At 38.8% G+C, this 26,105-nt stretch overlaps 1 protein-coding gene across 6 annotated transcripts in view; it reads right to left on the bottom strand.

Annotated features, from left to right (window-relative positions):
• Positions 1-26,105, bottom strand: part of TGFBR1 (transforming growth factor beta receptor 1) — a 74,085-nt gene that overhangs the window by 31,500 nt on the left and 16,480 nt on the right. For all 6 annotated transcript variants that reach the window (XM_089912581.1, XM_089912582.1, XM_089912579.1 and 3 more), the window contains exon 2: positions 1,641-1,886. In XM_089912581.1, the coding sequence (XP_089768707.1) occupies positions 1,641-1,886 (246 nt within the window). The remainder of the gene's footprint in view (positions 1-1,640; positions 1,887-26,105) is intronic.

The following is a 26,105-nucleotide window of genomic DNA, read 5'->3' as shown; positions in this document are numbered from 1 at the left end:
TCACCAACTGTCTTTTTCTCTGAATTGTAACACAATTTCTCAAGTTTGTCTTGCTTTAAGCTTGTCTCACACTTGACAATAAAGTTACAACATCCAGTCTGCTGTTCACTTTCAATACTGCATTTTTAAAAATAATTCATCAATTGAGCTTTTCATCTGAAAGCGATCTTAACAACTGTGAAATGTTCTCATTTCATTGTGAACAACTGAAAACAGACCTTGGACTGTCTGAAAGTTCTTCCCTAACATGCTGTAAGTGTACTTCATAGGATGACATCTACTCTCATTTATCCAGTTCAGTTCACTTCTTTTGAACCATGCAATCTTTCCATTTGGTAAATTTTTTTGCTGTCTGATTATCAGGGACCTGGGAATGCGGTATTTGTGTATTTTAGCATTAAAAATAAAGTGAGCTCTTCATAAAGTTTTGTGAGTCTCCATTCTGATATTTCAAGCCATTTCAAATAATGGAAATGGGAAATTCTAGAATTATCATTCTCCTTGTCATATTAGAATTGCAGATGCCTATATAAAAGACAGAAAAATTACAGTCTGACAGAGCTTTGCCACAGGGACCTTCTCTATCATGCTGAAGATTTGGTTTTACTTTGCTGTTATCACTCGAACTAGGTGGAGGACTGCCTTCCTTCTACAACTGGCAGGACTGGCCCTTTTCCTCTGAGCTACAGCAGTGCTTCCTACTTTAATTAGCATGATGCCTAGACCAACTCTGAGTGGAAAGTGAGCACTGAAAGCAGGTGCTTCCTAAAGGAGAATTGAGAGTTTGCCCCCGTAGCCTAGCCTCACACCCAGCCCCTCAGCTTAAGGTATTGGTGGGATTCTGCAAGAGGGTCTTTCACCTACTTCTTTTCCTATAGTCAGTTCTTCACTAGTCTGTTATAATCTGCACTATAAACTGCAGAGTTCCTCACAACTATAGGCATGTGGGTGGCATTTCTTCCATTAATTCTCTTAGCATTAATATAGGTTTTCCTCATTTTTGTATTCCTTTGATTATTATAGTAGGTATTTTGGATTTGGGGAAAGTGCCAGAAGAGTTAAACAGATGAGCTTAGACTGGCATCTTAAATCAGAACCTTAAAATTAATCTAATCCTAAGCATTTATGAAGCTTTCAAATTCCTGGCTCTTCCAGGACATTTTAAAATGTAAACTATGGTGAAGGACCAAAAACCTAGAAATCGTATATAATAATTTATACATAAAGATCATAAGGCAAGGTGATATTACAAAATGAAGGCACCTGGACTGTTTAGTGCTGCTCTCAATTCCCTCCCATTACTGACTGCTTTAAAAGACTGGAGCATTATACAAGGAAAAAATTTCACTCTGAGGACATATTGCTATGGTGGGCTTTATCAGTATTCTCTAAAGGAGGCTACCCTTTTAGGCACAACAGACCTCAGAGAAAGTATCTTGGAACCACCTTCTCAAACAACACACACGCAGGAGTCAGGATCTTGGCTACCCTTATAACTCTACTACTTTGGACAAGTTACTTCTTGCCTCTATACTGAATAAACTGGGATAGACAATTTCTAAGATCCCTTCCAGCTCTAAAATCATAGAGTCTAAGAGCTTTTCTTGTAGTATCAAGAAAAAACTTATACAACAACTTACCAACAGTTGGGAGTTCTATTTTATTGCAGTGGTCCTGATTGCAGCAATATGTTGTAGTAACAGACCCAGTTTTTGAAGATGGTGCACATACAAATGGCCTGTCTCGTGGAATTAGGTCGATTTCAGCTATACACATGCTATTATGTATAACTTTGTCTGTGGTCTCTGTGACAGAGACAAAGCAGAGCCCATCTGTGACACAAGTAAAATTGTCTTTTGTACAAAGGTGGCAGAAACACTGTAATGCTGGGGGGAAAAGAAAAGATCCTGTCAGAAAAAATTCTCAAGGTTAACAATTTTAAATTATCCCATATTCTCTGTACTAATACATTCCTGATTCTATTATAATTATACAATTTCTTTGCTCTGTTCAAAAAACCAAACTCTTTGTTAACCTGATAAATTCCAAATTCTGTTAAGAAGCACACATATGTAGGAGCCAAACATGTTGAAATTTGGACCCAGGCTTTTTCCTAAAACTTTTGGCTTCCAAGTATAGAAAAACTGTTACGTGCAATTTCATCAATGTAAGGCAAGCATTTGCCCTCCCATTTGAAACAAAGTACACTGAAATTTATAAAGGTTATACTTATTCTTATTGGTCCAAAACTAGGCATTCATATATTCCCCCGACTGGGGAGCAATGTGAAAATACTACCACCTCCTCACTGTAGGTTGGAAATGTCACGGTAAGTTTATGGTAATGGAGTAATGGAAATAGATTTGTATTGAGCCAGACATTCCTTTCTCCTTTGCAAATCCCCAAAAGACATGTATCTTCTAACTAGGATTAGGGTACTTTCTCACAAGCAAGGTAACAATACATATGTGCTCCAATCACACAGGCAACTGGCTACAGAAATGACTGGAGAAACACTAGCTCCATGCCCACTTTTATCTATTTGATCTTTATACTCAAGGGAAGTCTTCTAATTATCACCAACACCTCCCCATACACACACACAACCTTTCACTAAGCTCTCCAACAAGATTAAGTGTTCCCCAAAGCATACACTGCTTACCAGAACTGTTATTTTTTCCTCTCCCTCATGATCCACATGTAAAACTAGGCCTGGTACACAGCAACATTCAAAAAGTGCTGAATGAGTGACAGATCACTAGGATCTCATGAAACAACAAAGCACACATATGTCCTTGAGTCCAATCAAACTTTACAATTACATGTTGGTAAGGGAAAGGGAAGAGTCCAGGTTTGCAGAATGGCCATCTGTGATGAGAGGCCTACTGTAACTAGAAAAAGAGTGGCTAGGTGGGCAGGCCAGAAGAAAGCTAGCTAACTCTGAACAGCTAACTTGGTGTGCAGGAAAGGGTTCACTCAGCAGGCCCAAGTTGCTCAAACCTTACACGTCCCCAAGAAAGGCCTGTCTTCAGGACTGGCCCTTGGCCAGTTCCTGGGAGATGAGCTCTGACACCTTGAAATATTTTCCCTGATAAGAATGCTGCAAACCCTTTGTGACTGAGCCCCAGTAAAAACTCTGGACACCAAGGCTCTGGTGAGCTTCCCTGGTTGGCAACACTTCACATGTGCTGTCATACATCATTGCTAAGCTGTGGAGTGCACCTGTGCTACTGCACTGGGAGAGGACATCTGGAAGCTTGTACTGGGTTTCTCCTGGACTTTGCCCCATGAGGCGTCCCTTTTCCTTTAGATGATTTTAATATGTATCTTTCCACTGTAATAAATAAAAACCATGAGTATAACAGTTTTTCTGGGTCCTGTGAGTTCTTCTAGCAAATCATCAAGCTGGAGGATGGTCTTGAGGACCCCTAACTCACTTGCTAAACCCAAACTCAAGGAACATCAGCATTACCTCAAGCAGCTGCTTCCTGGTTGCTAGCTTAATTAGCATGCTTGTCTATTATCTTTACAGACCAGCAAAGTTTTACCTCAATCATTATAAAAATTATTTTCTTTCTCCATAGATACTTCAGTTCTTTGAACTAAATCCTCCCAAGCATGAAGAGAATTCAAGAAAATTATAAGAAAAAGATACAGTTATAATCTAACATTTAAAAGACTGTTAAAAGAGACAGTAGCTTATTCATGGTGAGGTTTGGCGGTGATTGTAGGTTCCCTGGGTATAATTTCCTAAGGAGGGATTCTGAACCAGGAATCCACGGACTGGCTTCAGGGATACAAGGATCCCATGAAACTGTAGGCCAAATGTTGTACGTATTTACCTTTTCAAGGAGAAGGTTTATAGCTTTCAACAGAACCACAAAGTGGTCTATCACCCACAAAAAATTAAAACCACCACAGGAGATTGTCATTATTCTCTCCCGATTCCTCTTTACTCATGATTAGTCATTCAACCAATGTTTTCTAAGCATTAGCTTTAACAGCTGCTCTACCAAAAGCTTAGTATACAAAAATTTATAACTCATGGTCATAGCCCATGAGGAGCTCCAACAACCAGTGAAGGAGAACATTACAATACACTATGGTAATCGCTATATATAAAAATACTACCATGAATACCTCTCCCTGTTCTACGATCTTCGTGGCTCCCTTAGAGTATATGAAATAAGAGCTAAACAGTGGGTCTAACAATGAAAACTTCTACTTTGGGGTTCCAACTTACTGCTCACATTACAAATGCTATCCTGGGCCATACACATCTCATTATTATGATAATCATGTCTTTCATGACCTTGGTCTTTACACATACTATCTCTCCGCCTACTTGAAACCCACCCTCTCATCTTTTAAGACCCTATTCAAACAAGATCTTTTCCATGATGTGATCTAAACCTCTCCCCTACCCATAAGACAACTGGGTGACTCCTTTCAATTTTTTCCCATAGCCCTCTTTGCATACCTTTAGGTTAGCACAAATCAATCTATTTACACTTTGCCGTTAAAGTGTCTCTCATTACATTAAGAAGGGCCAAGATTTAAAATTTGTTTTATTTTCCCATCTTTGAATCCTGTACTCCTAGGCAGTGATCAGCAAATTATTTGCAAGGGAGACCTTCAAGATGGCAGAGGAGTGAGACGTGGAGATCGCCTTCCTCCCCACAAATACATCAGAAATACATCTACATGTGGAACAACTCCTAGAGAACACCTACTGAACGCTGGCAGAAGACCTCAGACTTCCCAAAAGGCAAGAAACTCCCCACGTACCTGGGCAGGGCAAAAGAAAAAACAGAGACAAAAGAATAGGGACAGGACCTGCACCTCTGGGAGGGAGCCGTGAAGGAGAAAAAGTTTCCATACACTAGGAAACCCCTTCACTGGCTAAGACAGGGTATGGTGGGAGGGAAGCTGTGGAGCCATGGAGGAGAGCACAGCAACAGGGATGCAGAGGGCAAAGCGGAGAGATTCCCACAGAGAGGATCGATGCCAACCAGCACTCACCAGCCTGAGAGGCTTGTCTGCTCACACGCCGGGATGGGCGGGGGCTGGGAGCTGAGGCTCAGGCTTTGGAGGTCAGATCCCAGGGAGAGGACTGGGGTTGGCTGCGTGAACACAGCCTGAAGGGGGATAGTGCGCCACAGCTAGCCGGGAGGGAGTCCGGGAAAAAGTCTGGAACTGCCTAAGAAGCAAGAGACCATTGTTTCAGGGTGCGAACTGCGGCTATCAGCATGGACACCAGAGACAGACATGAAATGCTAAGGCTGCTGCTGCAGCCACCAAGAAACCTGTGTGCAAGCACAGGTCACTAACCACAGCTCCCCTCCCAAGACCCTGTGCATCCTGCCACTGCCAGGGTCCCGTGATCCAGGGACAACTTCACTGGGAGAATACACAGCGCACTTCAGGCTGTTGCAACGTAACACTGGCCTCTGCCGCCACAGGCTCAACCTGCATTCCATACCCCTCTCTCCCCCTGGCCTGAGCCAGAGCCCCCTAATCAGCAGCTCCTTTAACCCCGTCCTGTCTGAGCGAAGAACAAACGCCCTCAGGTGACCTACATGCAGAGGCAGGGCCAAATCCAAAGCTGAACCCCAAGAGCTGTGCGAACAAATAAAAGAAAGGGAAATTTCTCCCAGCAGCCTCAGGAGCAGCAGATTAAATCTCCACAATCAACTTGATGTACCCTGCATCTGTGGAATACCTGAATAGACAATGAGTTATCCCAAAATTGAGGTAGTGGACTTTGGAAGCAATGATATATATATTTTTTTCCTTTTTCTCTTTTTGTGAGTGTGTGTGTGTGTATGCTTCTTTGTGTGATTTTGTCTGTATAGCTTTGCTTTTACCATTTGTCCTAGGGTTCTGTCTGTCTGTTTTTGCTTTTTTCTTTTGTTTTGTTTTAAGTTTAGTTTTTAGTGCTTGTTATCATTGGTGGATTTGTTTTTCAGTTTGGCTGCTCTCTTCTTTTTTTTAAATTACTCTTTATTTTTTTTATTTTTAATAATTATTTTTTATTTTAATAACTTTATTTTTATTGTTTTCTTTCTTTTTTTCTCCCTTTTCGTCTGAGCCGCGTGGCTGACAGGGTCTTCATGCTCCAGCTGGGTGTCAGGCCTGTGCCTCTGAGGTGGGAAAGCCAAGTTCAGTACATTGGTCCACCAGAGACCTCCCAGCTCCACGTAATATCAAACGGCAAAAACTCTCCCAGAGGTCTCCATCTCAATGCTAAGACCCAGCTCCACTCAACAACCAGCAAGCTAGAGTGCTGGACACTCTATGCCAAACAACTAGCAAGAAAGGAACACAACCTCACCGATTAGCAGAGAGGCTGCCTAAAATCATAATAAGGCCACAGACACCCCAAAACACACCACCAGATGTGGACCTGCCCACCAGAAAGACAAGATCCAGCCTCATTCACGAAAACACAGGCACCGGTCTCCTCCACCAGGAAGCCTAAACAACCCACTGAACCAACCATACCCGCTGGGGGCAGACACCAAAAACAACGGGAACTATGAACCTGCAGCCTGCGAAAAGGAGACCCCAAACACAGTAAGTTAAGCAAAATGAGAAGACAGAAAAACACACAGCAGATGAAGGAGCAAGGTAAAAACCCACCAGACGTAACAAATGAAGAGGAAATAGGCAGTCTACCTGAAGAGGAATTCAGAATAATGATAGTAAAGGTCCAGAATCTTGGAAATAGAATGGAGAAAATACAAGAAACGTTTAACAAGGACCTAGAAGACTAAAGAGCAAACAAACAGTGACGAACAACACACTAAATGAAATTAAAAATTCTTTATAAAGGATCAATAGCAGAATATCTGAGGTAGAAGAACGGATAAGTGACCTGGAAGATAAAATAGTGGAAATAACGACTGCAGGGCAGAATAAAGAAAAAAGAATGAAAAGACTTGAGGATGGTCTCAGAGACCTCTGGGACAACATTAAACTCACCAACATTTGAATTGGGGGTCCCAGGAGATGAAGAGAAAAAAAAAAGGGACTGAGAAAATATTTGAAGAGATTATAGTTGAAAACTTCCCTAATATGGGAAAGGAAATAGTTAATCAAGTCCAGGAAGCACAGAGAGTCCCATACAGGATAAATCCAAGGAGGAACATGCCAAGACACATATTAATCAAACTGTCAAAAATTAAATACAAAGAAAACATATTAAAAGCAGCAAGGGAAAAACAACAAATAACACACAAGGGAACCCCCATAAGGTTAACAGCTCTTCTTTCAGCAGAAACTCTTCAAGCCAGAAGGGACTGGCAGGACATATTTAAAGTGATGAAGGAGAAAAACCTGCAACCAAGATTACTCTATCCAGCAAGGATCTCATTCAGATTTGATGGAGAAATTAAAACCTTTACAGACAAGCCAAAGCTGAGAGAGTTCAGACCAGCTTTACAAAAAATGCTAAAGGAACTTCTCTAGGCAAGAAACACAAGAGAAGGAAAAGACCTACAATAAGAAACCCAAAACAATTAAGAAAATGGGAATAGCAACATACCTATGGATAACTACCTTAAATGTAAATGGATTCAATGCTCCCACCAAAAGACACAGACTGGCTGAATGGATACAAAAATAAAACCCGTATATATGCTGTCTACAAGAGACCCACATCAGACCTAGAGACACATACAGACTGAAAGTGAGGGGATGGAAAAAGATATTGCATGCAAATGGAAACCAAAAGAAAGCTGGAGTAGCAATTCTCATATCAGACAAAATAGACTTTAAAATAAAGACTATTAGAAGAGACAAAGAAGCACACTACATAATGATCAAGGGATGGATCCAAGAAGAAGATATAACAATTGTAAATATTTATGCACCCAACATAGGAGCACCTCAATACATAAGGCAAATACTAACAGCCATAAAAGGGGAAATCGACAGTAACACATTCATAGTAAGGGACTTTACACCCCACTTTCACCAATGGACAGATCATCCAAAATGAAAATAAATAAGGAAACACAAGCTTTAAATGATACATTAAACAAGATGGACTTAATTGATATTTATAGGACATTCCATCCAAAAACAATAGAATACACATTTTTCTCAAGTGCTCATGGAACATTCTCCATGATAGATATCTTGGGTCACAAATCAAGCCTTGGTAAATTTAAGAAAATTGAAATTGTATCAAGTATCTTTTCTGACCGCAACGCTATGAGACTAGATATCAATTACAGGAAAAGTTCTGTAAAAAATACAAACACATGGAGGCTAAACAATACACTACTTAATAATGAAGTGATCACTGAAGAAATCAAAGAGGAAATCAAAAAATACCTAGAAATAAATGACAATGGAGACACGACGACCCAAAACCTATGGGATGCAGCAAAAGCAGTTCTAGGAGGGAAGTTTACAACAATACAATCCTACCTTAAGAAACAGGAAACATCTCGAATAAACAACTTAACCTTGCACCTAAAGCAATTAGAGAAAGAAGAACAAAAAAACCCCAAAGTTAGCAGAAGGAAAGAAACCATAAAGATCAGATCAGAAATAAATGAAAAAGAAATGAAGGAAACGATAGCAAAGATCAATAAAAGCAGGTTCTTTGAGAAGATAAACAAAATTGATAAACCATTAGCCAGACTCATCAAGAAAAAAAGGGAGAAGACTCAAATCAATAGAATTAGAAATCAAAAAGGAGAAGTAACAACTGACACTGCAGAAATACAAAAGATCATGAGAGATTACTACAAGCAACTCTATGCCAATAAAATGGACAACCTGGTAGAAATGGACAAATTCTTAGAAATGCACAACCTGCCAAGACTGAATCAGGAAGAAATAGAAAATATGAACAGACCAATCTCAAGCACTGAAAATGAAACTGCGATTAAAAATCTTCCAAAAAACAAAAGCCCAGGACCAGATGGCTTCACAGGCAAATTCTATCAAACATTTAGAGAAGAGCAAACACCTATCTTTCTCAAACTCTTCCAAAATATAGCAGAGGAACACTCTCAAACTCATTCTATGAGGCCATAATCACCCTGATACCAAAACCAGACAAGGATGTCACAAAGAAAGAAAACTACAGGCCAATATCACTGATGAACATAGATGCAAAAATCCTCAACAAAATACTAGCAGACAGAATTGAACAGCACATTAAAAGGATCATACACCATAATCAAGTGGGGTTTATTCCAGGAATGCAAGGATTCTTCAATATACGCAAATGAATCAACGTGATACACCATATCAACAAATTGAAGGAGAAAAACCATATGATCACCTCAATAGATGCAGAGAAAGCTTTCAACAAAATTCAACACCCATTTATGATAAAAACCCTGCGAAGGTAGGCATAGAGGGAACTTTCCTCAACATAATAAAGGCCATATATGACAAACCCACAGCCAACATCGTCCTCAATGGTGAAAAACTGAAAGCATTTCCACTAAGATCAGAAGCAAGACAAGGTTGCCCACTCTCACCACTCTTATTCAACATAGTCTTGGAAGTTTTAGCCACAGCAATCAGAGAAGAAAAGGAAATAAAAGGAATCCAAATCGGAAAAGAAATAGTAAAGCTGTCACTGTTTGCAGATGACATGCTACTATACATAGAGAATCCTAAAGGTGCTACCAGAAAAGTACTAGAGCTAATCAAGGAATTTGGTAAAGTAGCAGGACACAAAATTAATGCACAGCAATCTCTGGCATTCCTATACACTAATGATGAAAAATCTGAAAGTGAAATCAAGAAAGCACTCCCATTTAACATTGCAACAAAAAGAATAAAATATCTAGGAATAAACCTACCTAAGGAGACAAAAGACCTGTATGTAGAAAATTATAAGACACTGATGAAAGAAATTAAAGATGATACAAATAGATGGAGAGATATACCACGTTCTTGGACTGGAAGAATCAACACTGTGACAATGACTCTACTACCCAAAGCAATCTACAGATTCAATGCAATCCCTATCAAACTACCACTGGAATTTTTCACAGAACTAGAACAAAAAATTTCACAATTTGTATGGAAACACAAAAGACCACGAATAGCCAAAGCAATCTTGAGAACGAAAAACAGAGCTGGAAGAATCAGGCTCCCTGACTTCAGACTATACTACAAAGCTACAGTAACCTAGACAGTATGGTACTGGCACAAAAACAGAAATATAGATCAAGTGAACAGGATAGAAAGCCAAGATAAACCCACGCACATATGGTCACCTTATCTTTGATAAAGGAGGCAAGAATATACAATGGAGAAAAGACAGCCTCTTCAATATGTGGTGCTGGGAAAGCTGGACAGGTACATGTAAAAGTATGAGATTAGAACACTCCCCAACACCACACACAAAAATAAACTCAAAATGGATTAAAGACCTAAATATAAGGCCAGAAACTATCAAACTCTTAGAGGAAAACATAGGCAGAACACTCTATGACATAAATCACAGCAAGATCCTTTATGACCCACCTCCTAGAGAAATGGAAATAAAAACAAAAATGAACAAATGGGACCTAATGAAACTTAAAAACTTTTGCACAGCAAAGGAAACCATAAACAGGACCAAAAGACAACCCTCAGAATGGGAGAAAATATTTGCAAATGAAGCAACTGACAAAGCATTTATCTCCAAAATTTACAAGCAGCTCTTGCAGCTCAATAACGAAAAAACAAACAACCCAATCCAAAAATGTACAGAAGAACTAAATAGATATTTCTCCAAAGAAGATATACAGACTGCCAACAAACACATGAAAGAATGCTCAACATCATTAATCATTAGAGAAATGCAAATCAAAACTACAATGAGATATCATCTCACAGCAGTCAGAATGGCCATCATCAAAAAATCTAGAAACAGTAAATGCTGGAGAGGGTGTGGAGAAAAGGGAACACTCTTGCACTGCTGGTGGGAATGTGAATTTTTACAGCCACTGTGGAGAACAGTATGGAGGTTCCTTAAAAAACTACAAATAGAACTACCATATGACCCAGCAACCCCACTACTGGGCATATACCCTGAGAAAACCATAATTCAAAAAGAGTCATGTACCAAAATGTTCACTGCAGCTCTATTTACAATGGCCAGGAGATAGAACAACCTAAGTGTCCATCATTGGATGAATGGATAAAAAAGACGTGGCACATATATACAATGGAATATTACTCAGGCATAAAAAGAAACGAAATTGAGTTATTTGTAGTGAGATGGATGGACCTAGAGTCTGTTGTACAGAGTGAAGTAAGTCAGAAAGAGAAAGACAAATACCGTATGCTAACACATATATATGGAATCTAAGAAAAAAAAAATGTCATGAAGAACCTAGGGGTAAGATAGGAATAAAGTCTCAGACCTACTAGAGAATGGACTTGAGGATATGGGGTCGGGGAAGGGTAAGCTGTGACAAAGTGAGAGAGTGGCATGGACATACATACACTACGAGACATAAAACAGATACCTTGTGGGAAGCAGACGCATAGCACAGAGAGATCAGCTCGGTGCTTTGTGACCACCTGGATGGGTGGGATAGGGAGAATGGGAGAGAGGGAGACGCAAGAGGGAGGAGATATCTGAACATATGTATATGTATAACTGATTCACTTTGTTATAAAGCAGAAACTAACACACAATCTGTAAAGCAATTATACTCCAATAAAGATGTAAAAAACATATATATCTTTTCACAATTGAAAAAAAAAAAGCAGCAAGGGAAAAACAACAAAAACATACATGGGAATACCCATAAGGTTAACAGCTGATCTTTCAGCAGAAACTATGCAAGCCAGAAGGGAGTGGCAGGACATATTTAAAGTGATGAAAGGGAAAAACCTACAAACAAGATTACTCTACCAGCAAGGATCTCATTCGGATTTGACAGAGAAATTAAAACCTTTGCAGACAAGCAAAAGCTAAGAGAATTCAGCACCACCAAACCAGCTATACAACAAATGCTAAAGAAACTTCTGTAGGCAGGAAACAGGAGAAGGAAAAGACCTACTATAACATACCCAAAACAATTAAGAAAATGGTAATAGCAACATACCTATCGATAACTACCTTAAATGTAAATGGATTAAATGCTCCAAGCAAAAGACATAGACTGGCTGAATGGATACAAAAAGAAGATGTGTATATATGCTGTCTACAAGAGACCGCTTCAGACCTAGGGACACATACAGACTGAAAGTGAGGGGAGGGAAAGATATTCCATGCAAATGGAAATCAAAAGAAAGCTGCAGTAGCAATTCTCATATCAGACAAAATAGATTTTAAAACAAAAACTATTACAAGAGACAAAGAAATACACTACATAATGATCAAGGGATCAATCCAAGAAGAATATATAACAATTGTAAACATTTATGCACCCAACATAGGAGCACCTCATACGTAAGGCGAATGCTAACAGCCATAAAAAGGGAGATCAACAGTAACACAATAATAATAGGGGACTTTAACACCCCACTTTCAACAATAGACAGATCATCCAAAATGAAAATAAATAAGGAAACACAAGCTTTAAATGATACATTAAACAAGATGGACTTAATTGATATTTATAGGACATTCCATCCAAAAATAACAGAATACACTTTCTTCTCAAGTGCTCATGGAATATTCTCCAGGATAGATCATATCCTGGGTCACAAATCAAGCCTTGGTAAATTTAGGAAAACTGAAATCATATCAGGTATCTTTTCCGACCACAACCCTATGAGACTAGGTATCAATTACAGGAAAAAATCTGTAAAAAATACAAACACATGGAGGCTAAACAATACACTACTAAATAACCAAGAGATCACTGAAGAAATCAAAGAGGAAATCAAAAAATACCTAGAAACAAATGACAACGAGAACACAATGACCCAAAACTTATGGGATGCAGCAAAAGCAGTTCTATGAGGGAAGTTTAGAGCAATACATCCCCACCTCAAGAAACAAGGAACATCTCAAATAAAACAAACAACCTAACCTTACATCTAAACCAATGAGAGAAAAAAGAACAAAAAACGCCCCAAAGTTAGCAGAAGGAAAGAAATCATAAAGATCCAATCAGAAATAAATGAAAAAGAAATGAAGGAAACGATAACAAAGATCAATAAAACTAAAAGCTGGTTCTTTGAGAAGATAAACAAAATTGATAAACCATTAGCCAGAATCATCAAGAAAAAAAGAGAGAAGACTCAAATCAATAGAATTAGAAAGATTAGAGAGATTACTACAAGCAACTATAGGCCAAAAAAATGGACAACCTGGAAGAAATGGACAAATTCTTAGAAAAGCACAACCTTCCGAGACTGAACCAGGAAGAAATAGAAAATATAAACAGACCAATCACAAGCAATGAAATTGAGACTGTGATTAAAAATCTTCCAACAAACAAAAGTGCAGGACCAGATGGCTTCACAGGCGAATTCTACGAAACATTTAGGGAAGAGCTAACACCTATCCTTCTCAAACTCTTCCAAAATATAGCAGCAGGAGCAACACTCCCAAACTCATTCTACAAGGCCACCATCACCCTGATACAAAAATGAGACAAAGATGTCACAAAGAAAGAAAACTACAGGCCAATATCACTGATGAAAACAGATGGAAAAATCCTCAACAAAATACTAGCAAACAGAATCCAAAAGCACATTAAAAGGATCATACACCATGATCAAGTGGGGTTTATCCCAGGAATGCAAGGATTCTTCAATATATGCAAATCCATCAATGTGATACACCACATTAAGAAACTGAAGGATTAAAAACCATATGATCGTCTCAGTAGATGCAGAAAAAGCTTTTGACAAAATTCAACAGCCATTTATGATAAAAAACACTCTAGAAAGTAGGCATAGAGGGAACTTGCCTCAACACAATAAAGGCCATATATGACAAACCCACAGCCAACACTGTTCTCAACAGTGAAACCATTTCCACTAAGATCAGGCACAATACACGGTTGTCCACCCTCAACACTATTATTCAACATAGTTTTGGAAGTTTTAGCCACAGCAATAAGAGAAGAAAAAGAAATAAAAGAAATCCAGAACAGAAAAACAGAAATAAAGCTGTCACTGTTTACAGATGACATGATACTATACATAGAGAATCCTAAAGGGGCTACCAGAAAACTACTAGAGCTAATCAATGAATTTGGTAAAGTAGCAGGATACAAAATTAATGCACAGAAATCTCTTGCATTCCTATACTCTAATGATGAAAATTCTAAAAGAGAAATTAAGGAAATACTCCCATTTACCACTGCAACAAAAAGAATAAAACACCTAGGAATAAACCTATCTAAAGAGACAAAAGACCTGTATGCAGAAGACTATGAGACACTGATGAAAGAAATTAAAGATGATAACAAACAGATGGAGAGATATACCATGTTCTTGGATTGGAAGAATCAACATTGTGAAAATGACTCTACTACCCAAAGCAATCTACAGATTCAATGCAATCCCTATCAAACTACCACTGGAATTTTTCACAGAACTAGAACAAAAAATTCCACAATTTGTATGGAAACACAAAACACCCCGAATAGACAAAGCAATCCGGAGAAGGAAAAACGGAGCTGGAGGAATCAGGCTCCTGGACTTCAGACTATACTACAAAGCCACAGTAACCTAGACAGTATGGTCCTGGCACAAAAACAGAAATATAGACCAATGGAACAGGATGGAAAACCCAGAGATAAACCCACACACATATGGTCACCTTATTTTTGATAAAGGAGGCAAGAATATACAATGGAGATAAGACAGCCTCTTCAATATGTGGTGCTGGGAAAACTGGACAGCTACATGTAAAAGAATGAAATTAGAACACTACCTAACACCACACACAAAAATAAACTCAAAATGGATTAAAGACCTAAATGTAAGGCCAGACACTATCAAACTCTAAGAGGAAAACACAGGCAGAACACTCTATGACATAAAGCACAGCAAGATCCTTTTTGACCCACCTCCTAGAGAAATTGGATAGAAACAAAAATAAACAAATGGGACCTAATGAAACTTAAAAGCTTTTGCACAGCTAAGGAACCATAAACAAGACAAAAAGACAGCCCTCAGAATGGAAGAAAGTATTTGCAAATGAAGCAACTGACAAAGGATTAATCTCCAAAACTTACAAGCAGCTCATGCAACTCAGTATCGAAAAAACAAACAACCCAATCCAAAAATGGGCAGAAGACCTAAATAGACATTTCTCCAAAGAAGATATACAGATAGCAAACACATGAAAGGATGCTCAACATCACTAATCATCAGAGAAATGCAAATCAAAACTACAATGAGGTATCACCTCACACCAGTCAGAATGGCCATCATCAAAAAATCTACAAACAGTGAATGCTGGAGAAGGTGTGGACAAAAGGGAACCCTCTTGCACTGTTTGTGGGAATGTAAATTGATACAGCCACTGTGGAGAACAGTATGGAGGTTCCTTAGAAAACTGAAAATAAAACTACCATACGACCCAGCAATCCCACTACTGGGCATATACCCTGAGAAAACCATAATTCAAAAGGAGTCATGTACCACAATGTTCATTGCAGCTCTATTTGCAATAGTCAGGGCATGGAAGCAACCTAAGTGTCCATCGACAGATGAATGGATAAAGAAGATGTGGCACATATATACAATGGAGTATTACTCAGCCATAAAAAGAAACGAAATGGAGTTATTTGTAGTGAGGTGGATGGAGCTAGAGTCTGCTATACAGAGTGAAGTAAGTCAGAAAGAGAAAAACAAATACCGTATGCTAACACATATATATGGAATCTAAAAAGAAAAAAAAATGGATATGAAGAACCTAGGGGCAGGACAGGAATAAAGACGCAGACGTAGAGAATGGACTTGAGGACACAGGGAGTGGGAAGGGTAAGCTGGGACGAAGTGAGAGTGGCATAGACATATATACACTACCAAATGTAAAACAGCTAGCTAATGGGAAGCAGACGCATAGCACAGGGAGATCAGCTTGGTGCTTTGTGACCACCTAGAGGGGTGGGATAGGGAGGGTGGGAGGGAGACCCAAGAGCGAGGGGATATGGGGATATATGTATAACTGATTCACTTTGTTATACAGCAGAAACTAACACACCATTGTAAATCAATTTTACTCCAATAAAGATGTTAAAAAAATAAAGTAAGGGGCTTCCCTGGTGGCGCAGTGGTTGAGAGTCTGCCTGCTGATGCAGGGGACACGGGTTCATGCCCCGGTCTGGGAAGATCCCACATGCCGCAGAGCGGCTGGGCCCGTGAGCCATGGCCACTGGGCCTGCGCGTCCGGAGCCTGTGATCCGCAACAGGAAAGGCCACAGCAGTGAGAGGCCCTGCGTACCGCAAAAACAAAACAAAAACAAACAAAAATAAATAAAGTAAAAAGATAAAATAAAAAACATTTCTTTAAAAGAAATAAAAATATTTGCCAGGGACTTCCCTGGTGGTCCAGTGGTTAAGACTGGGTGCCTGCACTGCAGTGGGGATGCAAGTTCCATCCCTGGTCAGGGAACTAAGATCCCACATGTTGTGCAGCGTGGCCAAAAAAAAAAAAAAAAAGAAAAAAAATTTTTTTTTTGCCAAAGCAGTGTTTCCCAAACAGGAGGTCACAAATATGTTGGGAGAAGAAGGGGAGTCTAAAATTGTGTACAAAGAAATTGTTTTTTTAATTTATTTATTTTATTTATTTATTTTTGGCTGCGTTGGGTCTTCATTGCTGTCGGTTCTCTCTAGTTGTGGTGAGCGGGGGCTACTCTTCATTGCGGTGTGTGGGCTTCTCATTGCAGTGGCTTCTCTTGTTCTGGAGCACGGGCTCTAGAGCGCAGGCTAAGTAGTTGCGGCGCGCGGGCTCAGTAGTTGTGGCACACGGGCTTAGTTGCTCCGCGGCATGTGGGATCTTCCCGGACCAGGGCTTGAACCCATGTCCCTTGCATTGGCAGGTGGATTCTTAACCACTGTGCCACCAGGGAAGCCCCCAAAATTTTTTTAAATATTTTTATTTAAAAGATAATCTAAGATGAATGATAAACATTCTGGATCATGAGTAACTGCTATCTAAACAAGTACTGTCAGTAGGCTTTCACTGCTGCTTCTTCAGCTAGGTTAAGATCTCCTTCAAATGTCCTCATGGCACATTCTACGAGCAAGCGTTTCATAGTAACTAATTGAAAGAGTGAAAAGTACAGGGAACTTGAATCATCAAAGCATATGGTGATATAGGCATGGTATATTCATGCTATTTTCAAAAGCCAATACCAAATACACGCTACAAGTATTACATGGGTCCCACCTCTGTAGTACAATATGCAAAAGTTCATTAGCAGTAAATGTGGTTGTAAGTATGCAATGACATTTTTCCATTCTCACTTCCAGCATTAATTGTGTTAGAGAGCCATTGAACAAAGATTTGAATAATGTCATAATGTTAACCTCATCAGCAAGTGAACAGTAACAGTTGACATCTCATTAAAATTGGTATTTGAGGAATGTGTGCGGGCAAGTGTTTGGTTAGGTATGAGGTCTGATAAACCTGAACTTACAAAGCCTTGAAGAAATTAATACCACCTTGCACAACATTACATCTGAGAATCAGCACTTGCAGCTTTCAGTATCACTGAAGTTAAAATATAGAAACAGATTTAAAATGAAATCAAACCCAAGGCTATTTTTTTCTACGTGAAACCTAAATATCATCCGTCACACTGAATAACTGTATTAATTTGAATTTTTTGGCTTTGTATAATTGTCTTTATATTTAATTTGCAGACTTGGTTTATAGTTGTCGATGAGCCAAAAACAAAGATTTTATATCTACTTTCATGTCTATACAACTACTATGAAAAATACATTTGTATTTTTCTTTTAAAAGGGGTCATTACATTATGGCAAGTTTGAGAAAGTCAGTGCTAAAAAAGGGCTTCTCTTAACAAGAGTCTTTCAATAAGAAGAACAGGTCTCTAGATAAATAAAAACATCATATAACACAGTGCTTAACCAGGTATGGGTTTATTTCTTGAGGGAATTTAAAAATTCTATTGCAGTACTCTAAATCAGTCTTAATTAAATATAAAGTTGCTGTTAAATGTGTATGATATAGTAATGTAGTTTAGGGAAAAAATAAAACAGAAATTTAAAAATTCCCATGAATTCATGAGCTTTAATTCCCATTATTTAAAAATTCAAATTTATTTCATTAATAGATCTGACCCCTAGCTACCTCCCTTTTATTAAACTAGGTTATTGTTTTGTTTTTTTAATTTTTAATCCATGTACAGGGCAAAATTTCTATCTAAAAAAAAAGTATACAAGATGTCTTATTCCCACCCCAGAGCCCAAGTTTCCCCTCCTCCACAGCACCCTTTTAACACCAGCCCATCAACTGGGCTCTTTCATTTCATTCTGGAGTTTTTCATTGAGCATCTCTATATGCCAGGTGCTATGTAGGCTGTGGGGTGTAAGGTATCTGGACTTAAGGAGTTCACTAGGGTGAATGAGTAAGGCATTAAACAGATCATTCAAATCCAGAGTCCTGAGCAGGCTGATCAAAGTGCTTCAAATATGCTGAGGTATAAGAAAGATCAAGAAAGGCTTTGCAGGATATTCAAGTCAGAACTGGAGAATATGTAAATCTGCCAGATAGATGAAGGTAGGGAAGCTGTTTTGACAGGGTTTTCTTCCTCAGCGGCAAGATTTCATCCTCGTGACTAGTATCTCAAGTGTTAATAAGATCATCAAATTTAAATAACTATTCAATATGCTAACCACAATGGTTTCATTTTATCAGCAAAATGAATATAATACCTTCCTGACCTATTTCATCATTTCATTGAGATTATCAAATGAGATACATTAACATATTCTGAAACTAATATAAATTATGTGAACATACAGAATTATCACATAAAATACATAGCAGTGTTCCAAACATGATTTTTATCTGTAGGCCACAAAAGAAACACCTATTCCCAAATGTAGTGCCTAAATTCCACTGTGGAATCCTGGACTGACAGAACCACACAAAACCTTGAAAGTTATCTAGTTCTAATGCAGTTCTACCATTTTATTAATGAAGAAACCAAAACTTAGGAGTACAAAATGACTTATAACAATATTCTACCCAGCCTAAGGTGGATGTGAGTAAATTATCATCATGAACCTGAATAAGTATATGTGGTTCTTTTCTATACTGGTATCCATATGTGAAGTAACTCAAAACTTTTCAATAGTACAGCTTCCTGTTGACTTTTCTGCTTGATTGCAAAGGTAAGAACTAAACTCCCTGTTTTGTGCCTTTCTCCTACCTTAGCCACCTTTTGCTTCTGTGCCCCAATCTCTACTAGTAGCCACAGCTTCCTCAATTCTAAGATGCACATTTCCCCACACTTTAACATTTTGGAAATCTGCACTCGTGTCACAATCAAGGTCGAACAAAACACAAAACTCTAGCCTCTAGACAGAAAGGTAAGACATGATGTACTTGTTACAACCTATGCATGTGCGAACTTGCCTATGCATGGAAGGTATTACTCAGTTAATCATCACTTTAACTATTTGCACTGGTAGCTCTCCTGCAACTAAAATTTAACTTAAGCTTGATCCCTATTAAAATGTATTCACAAAGATTTCTCTGTGATTCAGCACTGCAATGAAAAGTTACTGTGTTCACAGAAAACTGTCAGTCCCAGGCCAGGAATACAATTATTAGCAGTAGAAATTTTCAAATACTGCAGAATGGATCATAGAATTATCGAGTTTGAAGATGCTGGTGTGACGTGAAGGACTGTCAGAAACCAAACATCTAGCTGTCAAGGGAAGTGGCAAGAGTAAAAAGAGCAGAACCCCTGGGGTTATCATTTTCACTATATTCTAGTATCAGAGGGATAAATTCCAAGTTGAGATTCTGGCTCTTGGTCCCATCTATAAAGGAAATTTCCATGATTCCTTCATTTCAGTGTATCCAGCAGTCACATATCAAGGCATTATTACTTCTACCTAATAATACCAGGGCTACCAAGGGTTGATTCACGAGCCCTTATATCTGACAGTGGAGAGGTAGACATCCTGTGAATAGTATATGGAACAGGCATTTCTATGAGCCTTGTTGATGAAATAAAAATTAGTACCAGAAACTTTGTCTTCCCAGGCCTAGAGTGACAGTGTCTATACAACTTACCCTTCTTTTTAGGCATACCCTTAAATACTCTCTCCTTTTTCAATCCTTGTTATTTGGTCTCTCTATCCTTCCATCGCCCATCTTCCCCCATCAAGAACTAGACTGAAACATCTCATTGAAATTCACTCGTGATGCCCTTTTGATTGAATTCATTCTTTTCTAAATATTTTAGGACATGAGACACACTAACAACCTTCTGTCTCAGTCACATGACACTGCGCCCACCAGCACACTCAGCCCTTTGCTGCAGCTCACATCTGTCTCTAAACTCCCCGTTCCTTGCACTTGTGCTCCAAACTCCTTTTCTAACTGCCTTCCAGGGCGTACTTTGTCTTACCTGTTAGTGCAGAGTCAACACATTCAAAAACAAATACAGCATTATTCCTCCAAGAGTAGTATCTGTGATAAAAAAGGCCCCTGGAAGGATTCAGAGGTTTTTTTTCTTGCTAAGACATAAGACAGATCAGCAGCTAAAAAGGAACAGGAGGGGCTTCCCTGGTGGCGCAGAGGTTGAGAGTCTGCCTGCCGATGCAGGGGACACGGGTTCGTGCCCCGGTCTGGGAGGATCCCACATGCCGCAGAGCGGCTGGGCCCGTGAGCCACGGCCACTGAGCCTGTGCGTCCAGAACCTGTGCTCCGCAACGGGAGAGGCCACAACAGTGAGAGGCCCACGTACCGCAAAAAAAAAATAAAAATAAAAAAATAAAAATAAAAAGGAACAGGAGGATGAAGACTGCTCTCACCAGACACTGGATTCGAATCTTTTCACCACTCTGACTTTGCTGGTAATGACACTTCTTTCCCTTACCCTATTACAGCACAGTTATTCTTTACAGCACAGTCAGTATTTCCAAATATAACAAATACACACTGACAGGTAAAGGAACTAACACGCACAATGCCTTTCATTCAGTCTGCTTAGCTAGCTTAAAAGCAGAAGATCACGCCATTGCTGGCAAAGGCAAAGGCAAAAGTTCAAAGTTAAATCCTTTCCAGTACTAATGTCAATTTACCATCTAGTCTACTGGTCTACTCAAGCTTCTCTGAGTAAACCACCTTTCTCTCTTCTCTCCACTCCCATCTCAAGGAGGCCTATCCTCTCCTCTCCTCCCTCTTCCAATTCTAGGGAACCACATAGGTTCTCTTCCTCTTTTTAAAATATGCTGCATATCTCTATAAACAAGGCTAAAACCCTGCTGCTAAGGGCTTTGTTCCTCAAAGGATTCAGTGGTTCTTCTTAACTCCACACCCTCTGGGTTGCTCTGCAGCAGTAATGTCAACGTGAGCTTATCAACATAACAGCACCATACATTGTGAAAGTAAGTTCTCCTTTAGTCTGGATAACATTTCACTCCTAAATGTTGGGCTTCAAAACAAAAACCTGACTTATCCAAACATTTCTTCAGATAAATTCCATTTACTTCTGTCACCTTTAAAGCACTTAAGAAGAATCATTTATATAATTCAACAAATGAATGAGGGCACTTTGAAATTCTCAAACACTTGATTTTCACAATACCTCCATTTTCTAGTCTCCAAAGCTCCACAGAATTAGCTGATATAATGTTAACTGTTATCAGAGAAAAGCACACTATGAAAAGGCTGCCTAAATGGCAAGATGAGATTTAATAGGGGCAATTACTACAAAGGCCTTCACTTAGGTTCAAAATAAACTGTGCAGGATAATTGCTTAGTAGATTTGGGGAATCTGTTTAAGAACAGATTTAAAAAGAGTCAACATTTACTGTTAACTGTAGCCATGGTGATGGGGGAGACAGAGGGAGAACTGGGCACAAAATCCCACAAATGTCCAATATAACAACTAATCAGTAAGTGTTACTTGAATATCAATCTGCCATGTAAATGAGTCAGAGAATCAAAGAATTAATTCAGCAAAGTTTGATCTGAAAGATACCATCGCTGTGAAGACAATCTCATTTTATAGATGTAGCAACTGAGTCAATTTATCTTACTCCAATACTAAATCAAATCATGAGGTCAGGATGTGGTAAATTTTGTTTCATAAAGAATCATTTCCTAACTACAGCTCCTCCCCACAATGGAATTGGCTGCTCAGAAGGTTATGACTTCCCTGTCATTGGAGATATTTAAGCAGAGGCTTAATGACCAATAGCCAGAGTTCGTGAAGTAGGGATCTTCTGTAATAAATGAAAAGTTAGTCCAAAACTCAACAATCCTTTAAATAGTAAGATTCTATTATTTTACAAGTTACATCAAATGTTAAATATCCATGTTTTCATTTTTTGACCTAGTTCAACTTAACATCTTCAAGGTGCAATAACTACAGCAGTGCACCTCATTTTATAATCGTTTATTCTTTTTCCTCCATTAAACTATGAACTGCTTCAGGTCAGGAACTAGTTTAATGCTTTAAGCATCTCCACATCCCTAGATCCTGGCACACAGGAGAGATCTAGCATGTGTTTCTTAAAAAAACATCCAAGGAATATCTCTTTAGTATGTGACTGGTTGCTACTAGCAGGGTCCTCAATAAAATGGCCAAGCAAGCAAATTTTCTCTTTTATCCCTTACTACCTTCATTTTTGAAATCCTTTCCCCAATTCTCAGTGCTCTCCTTTCAACTGTCCAAAATTCCCATGTAGGTACCTCTCAAGCCCATTTGATGTAAAATATCCCATTGCCCAGAATAACTTCTCTCATCATATAAATGGAGGACAGCCCAACACTTTCAAAATTACAAATGAACATACCCTCTGACCCAGAAGGAAAATAGCTTATAGATAAATCTGTACATGTGTAAAGTGGCTTACAAATACTTACATAATAGGTTATTAATTTCCTAATCAGTTATACTAGACTGTAATCTTTCCTATGCATCTATCAATAGAACTGGTATATGCATCTATCAATAGAACTGGTAAAATAATGGTACCACTATGAAATGGAAGATCATATAGCCACACACACACACAAAATACGATGTTCTCTATGTACTAATGTAGACCGACCTGAAGACATATTATGTGAAAATCCACATAGTGCACAACACTGTATTTGTTTTTTAATATAAATTTTATTTTTTTTAATTGGAGTATAATTGTTTTACAATGTTGTGTTAGTTTCTGCTGTACAGTGAAGTGAATCAGCTATATGTATACATTAATTCCCTCCCTCTTGGATCTCCCTCCCACACAACCCCATCCCACCCATCTAGGTCATCACAGAGATAGTAACATTTGTGCTAGAAAAAGGAAGGAAGGAAGAAGGAATGGAGGGAGGGAGGAAAATGCATACATATATTGGCTTGCAAATATTACAAAGTATCTCCCTGGAAGGATATAAAAGAAACAGGTAACACTGACTTCCAAGGAAGGGAACTGGGTACCCAGAAGATAGGAGTGGAAGGAGACTTCACTATAAATCCATTTGCACTTTTTGAATTTTGAAAAATGTGACTGTATTATATCTCTTCAAAGTTATAAAAAATGTTTAATATGCCCCTCTGTGCTCCATCCCTCTTCCCTATCTTGTCTTCAAAACTCCAACTCAGGATATTTAACCCTAAGGAGTGTCAATTTCAAACTGTTCTTTCTGGAAAATAATTTGCAAAGATATAGTAAGAGCCTTTAAAAAGTCTATATCGGGCTTCCCTGGTGGCGCAGTGGTTGAGAGTCCGCCTGCCGATGCAGGGGACATGGGTTCGTGCCGCGGTTCGGGAGGATCCCATGTGCCACGGAGCGGCTGGGCCCATGAGCCTTGTCCGCTGAGCCTGTGCGTCCGGAGCCTGTGCTCTGCAATGGGAGAGGCCACAACAGTGAGAGGCCCGCGTACCGCACAAAAAAAAAAAAAAGTCTGTATCTTTTAATTCATTAATTCTACTTCCTAAAATTTAGTCTAAGGAAACAATAGATGATAGCAAAGATATAAGCACACAGATCTTTGTTACAGCATTTTATGGTTGAAAACAACCTATATGAGTGACAACAGGGCAATGACAGAATAAATTATGATACAACTGTAAGTTATACACTATATAGACATTAAAGCTGATACTTTATAGAAGTATGTTTAAGGACAAAGGAATGATCTTACTATTAAAGCTGTATACAAAGTGATTATAATTCCATTCCTATCAGGTGATCTTGTTTTTGTTCCACTGCAATGAGTTGAGGGGGTATGTTAATATACAGAGCAGATGTGTGCACTCTGCCTCACCCTAACCCATGAAAAAAATGGACAAACTTGTATTTATGATGGTGAGTGCTAAAAAATAAATAAATGAATTTCTTATTTTCCCCAATCTAAACACACTTTTATACAGTTTCTCACTGGATTCTATGTGGACTAGTGGGTATTACAAGAGAACAGAAATTCATTTCATTCTTTCATGAAATTCAGAGACCAAAAAAACAAACAAACAAACAAGTTCAAATCCTATCTCTGCCAATCAGCCTCTAAGTAATTCTGAGGAAGTTGCTTAACTTTTGGAGCCTGTTTCATAAATGCATAACAATAGCAATCTCAGAAGGTTTGAGGGTTAAATGAGGTAACAGAAGATTTAGTAACAGTGCCTAGCACATAATAAAATGCTCAAAAATTCATTTAGGCACTCATTCAACAAGTATTTTTAACACCTACAATGTGCCAGTTCCTGTTCTAGATGCTGGACAGAGAACCAACACAAACCTTTATACAGCTCTAGGAGGCAACACTGACACAATATAATGTAAACATGCGCACATACAGCACTAAGCGAGCATTCATGGTAGCTGTTTCTCTCTCCATTCACAAATATCCATACAGAGTTTTTCAGCAATGTGACTGCTTGAACAGGGTTAAACCCAAGAACTTCACTCTTGTAGCATGTGAGAGATACCTACAGGGAAGTACGTTTTCAGTTCCAACCCAAATTAACAAAGTGTTGGGACACATCCAGTATACACATTTATATGTAATACCCCCAAATGATAAAGAATCATAATTCATTAAACCATAAAATGTTCACGCTGGAAGGCAACTGATAATTACCTGATCCTAACCCTTTATTTTATAGATGAGTAAACAGGAGTGCCCTAAGAGTTATACCAATGTAATCTAGATTTATTCTAAAAGCACAAAAAGAAAAAAAGGATTATTAGATAATCTAGGGTGATCTCTCCCAAGTAGAACAAGACAAAGGATTCAACCCTTTCCCTCTGGAAAGCAAGAGTGGCTGTAGGAGACATTGTGAGTTGGTTGCATACATACCAAGATATGGTGATGAACCTAAATGAAAGTAGCATATCATTCTGGAATAGGGGAATGAGGTATGAAACAGAACTGTGGTAAGAGAATGAAGTGGTAACCACCCACCAGCTGCCTTTGAATTAAGGGCAGAGGAGAGTTACACCTCAGCCAGCAAACAGCAAAAGACCTACGAGAGCCATAGTTGAAGATATGAGGCGAAGGCCTGTGTAGTTAGTAATTTTAGAAGCAGAGAATAAGGCCTGAACACCTTTTACCAGAAAAGAACACTGTGTTGTCATCTGTGAAGGAAGAAAGAACACACCTCTAGGAAGACATGATTAGGATGAGACTCCTACTCTCAAGAAGCTCACAATGTAATGTGGAGAACAAACATGCAACTGATAAAGGGTAATATGGACAAAGTGCAGAGGCAGCACAGAAATGGGAGACTTATCTCAAAGATGACATCTCAACTGAGGCTTATGGAAGGCTAAAAAAGGAAAGGAGGTCATTCAAGGGCGGTGATATACAAAGATATTGTATGTAGACTCAGGAATAAGACAGTTATTTAGGCAGTTTAGGAAAATGTGAATAGATCATATAAACAAAAATACGGATAAAATTCAACACCTATTCAAGATAAAGCAAAGTCACTATACAAAGAAGTTATTGCCTTTTCTTAAAC

Source organism: Delphinapterus leucas, chromosome 6 (assembly GCF_059928025.1).
Source record: "Delphinapterus leucas isolate spDelLeu-1000000601 "Yukka" chromosome 6, BTC_Dleu_Yukka2, whole genome shotgun sequence".
NCBI classification, from domain to species: Eukaryota; Metazoa; Chordata; class Mammalia; order Artiodactyla; family Monodontidae; genus Delphinapterus; species Delphinapterus leucas.
Note: the sequence above shows the minus strand (reverse complement) of the source record. Positions and strands in the feature narration are given on the sequence as shown.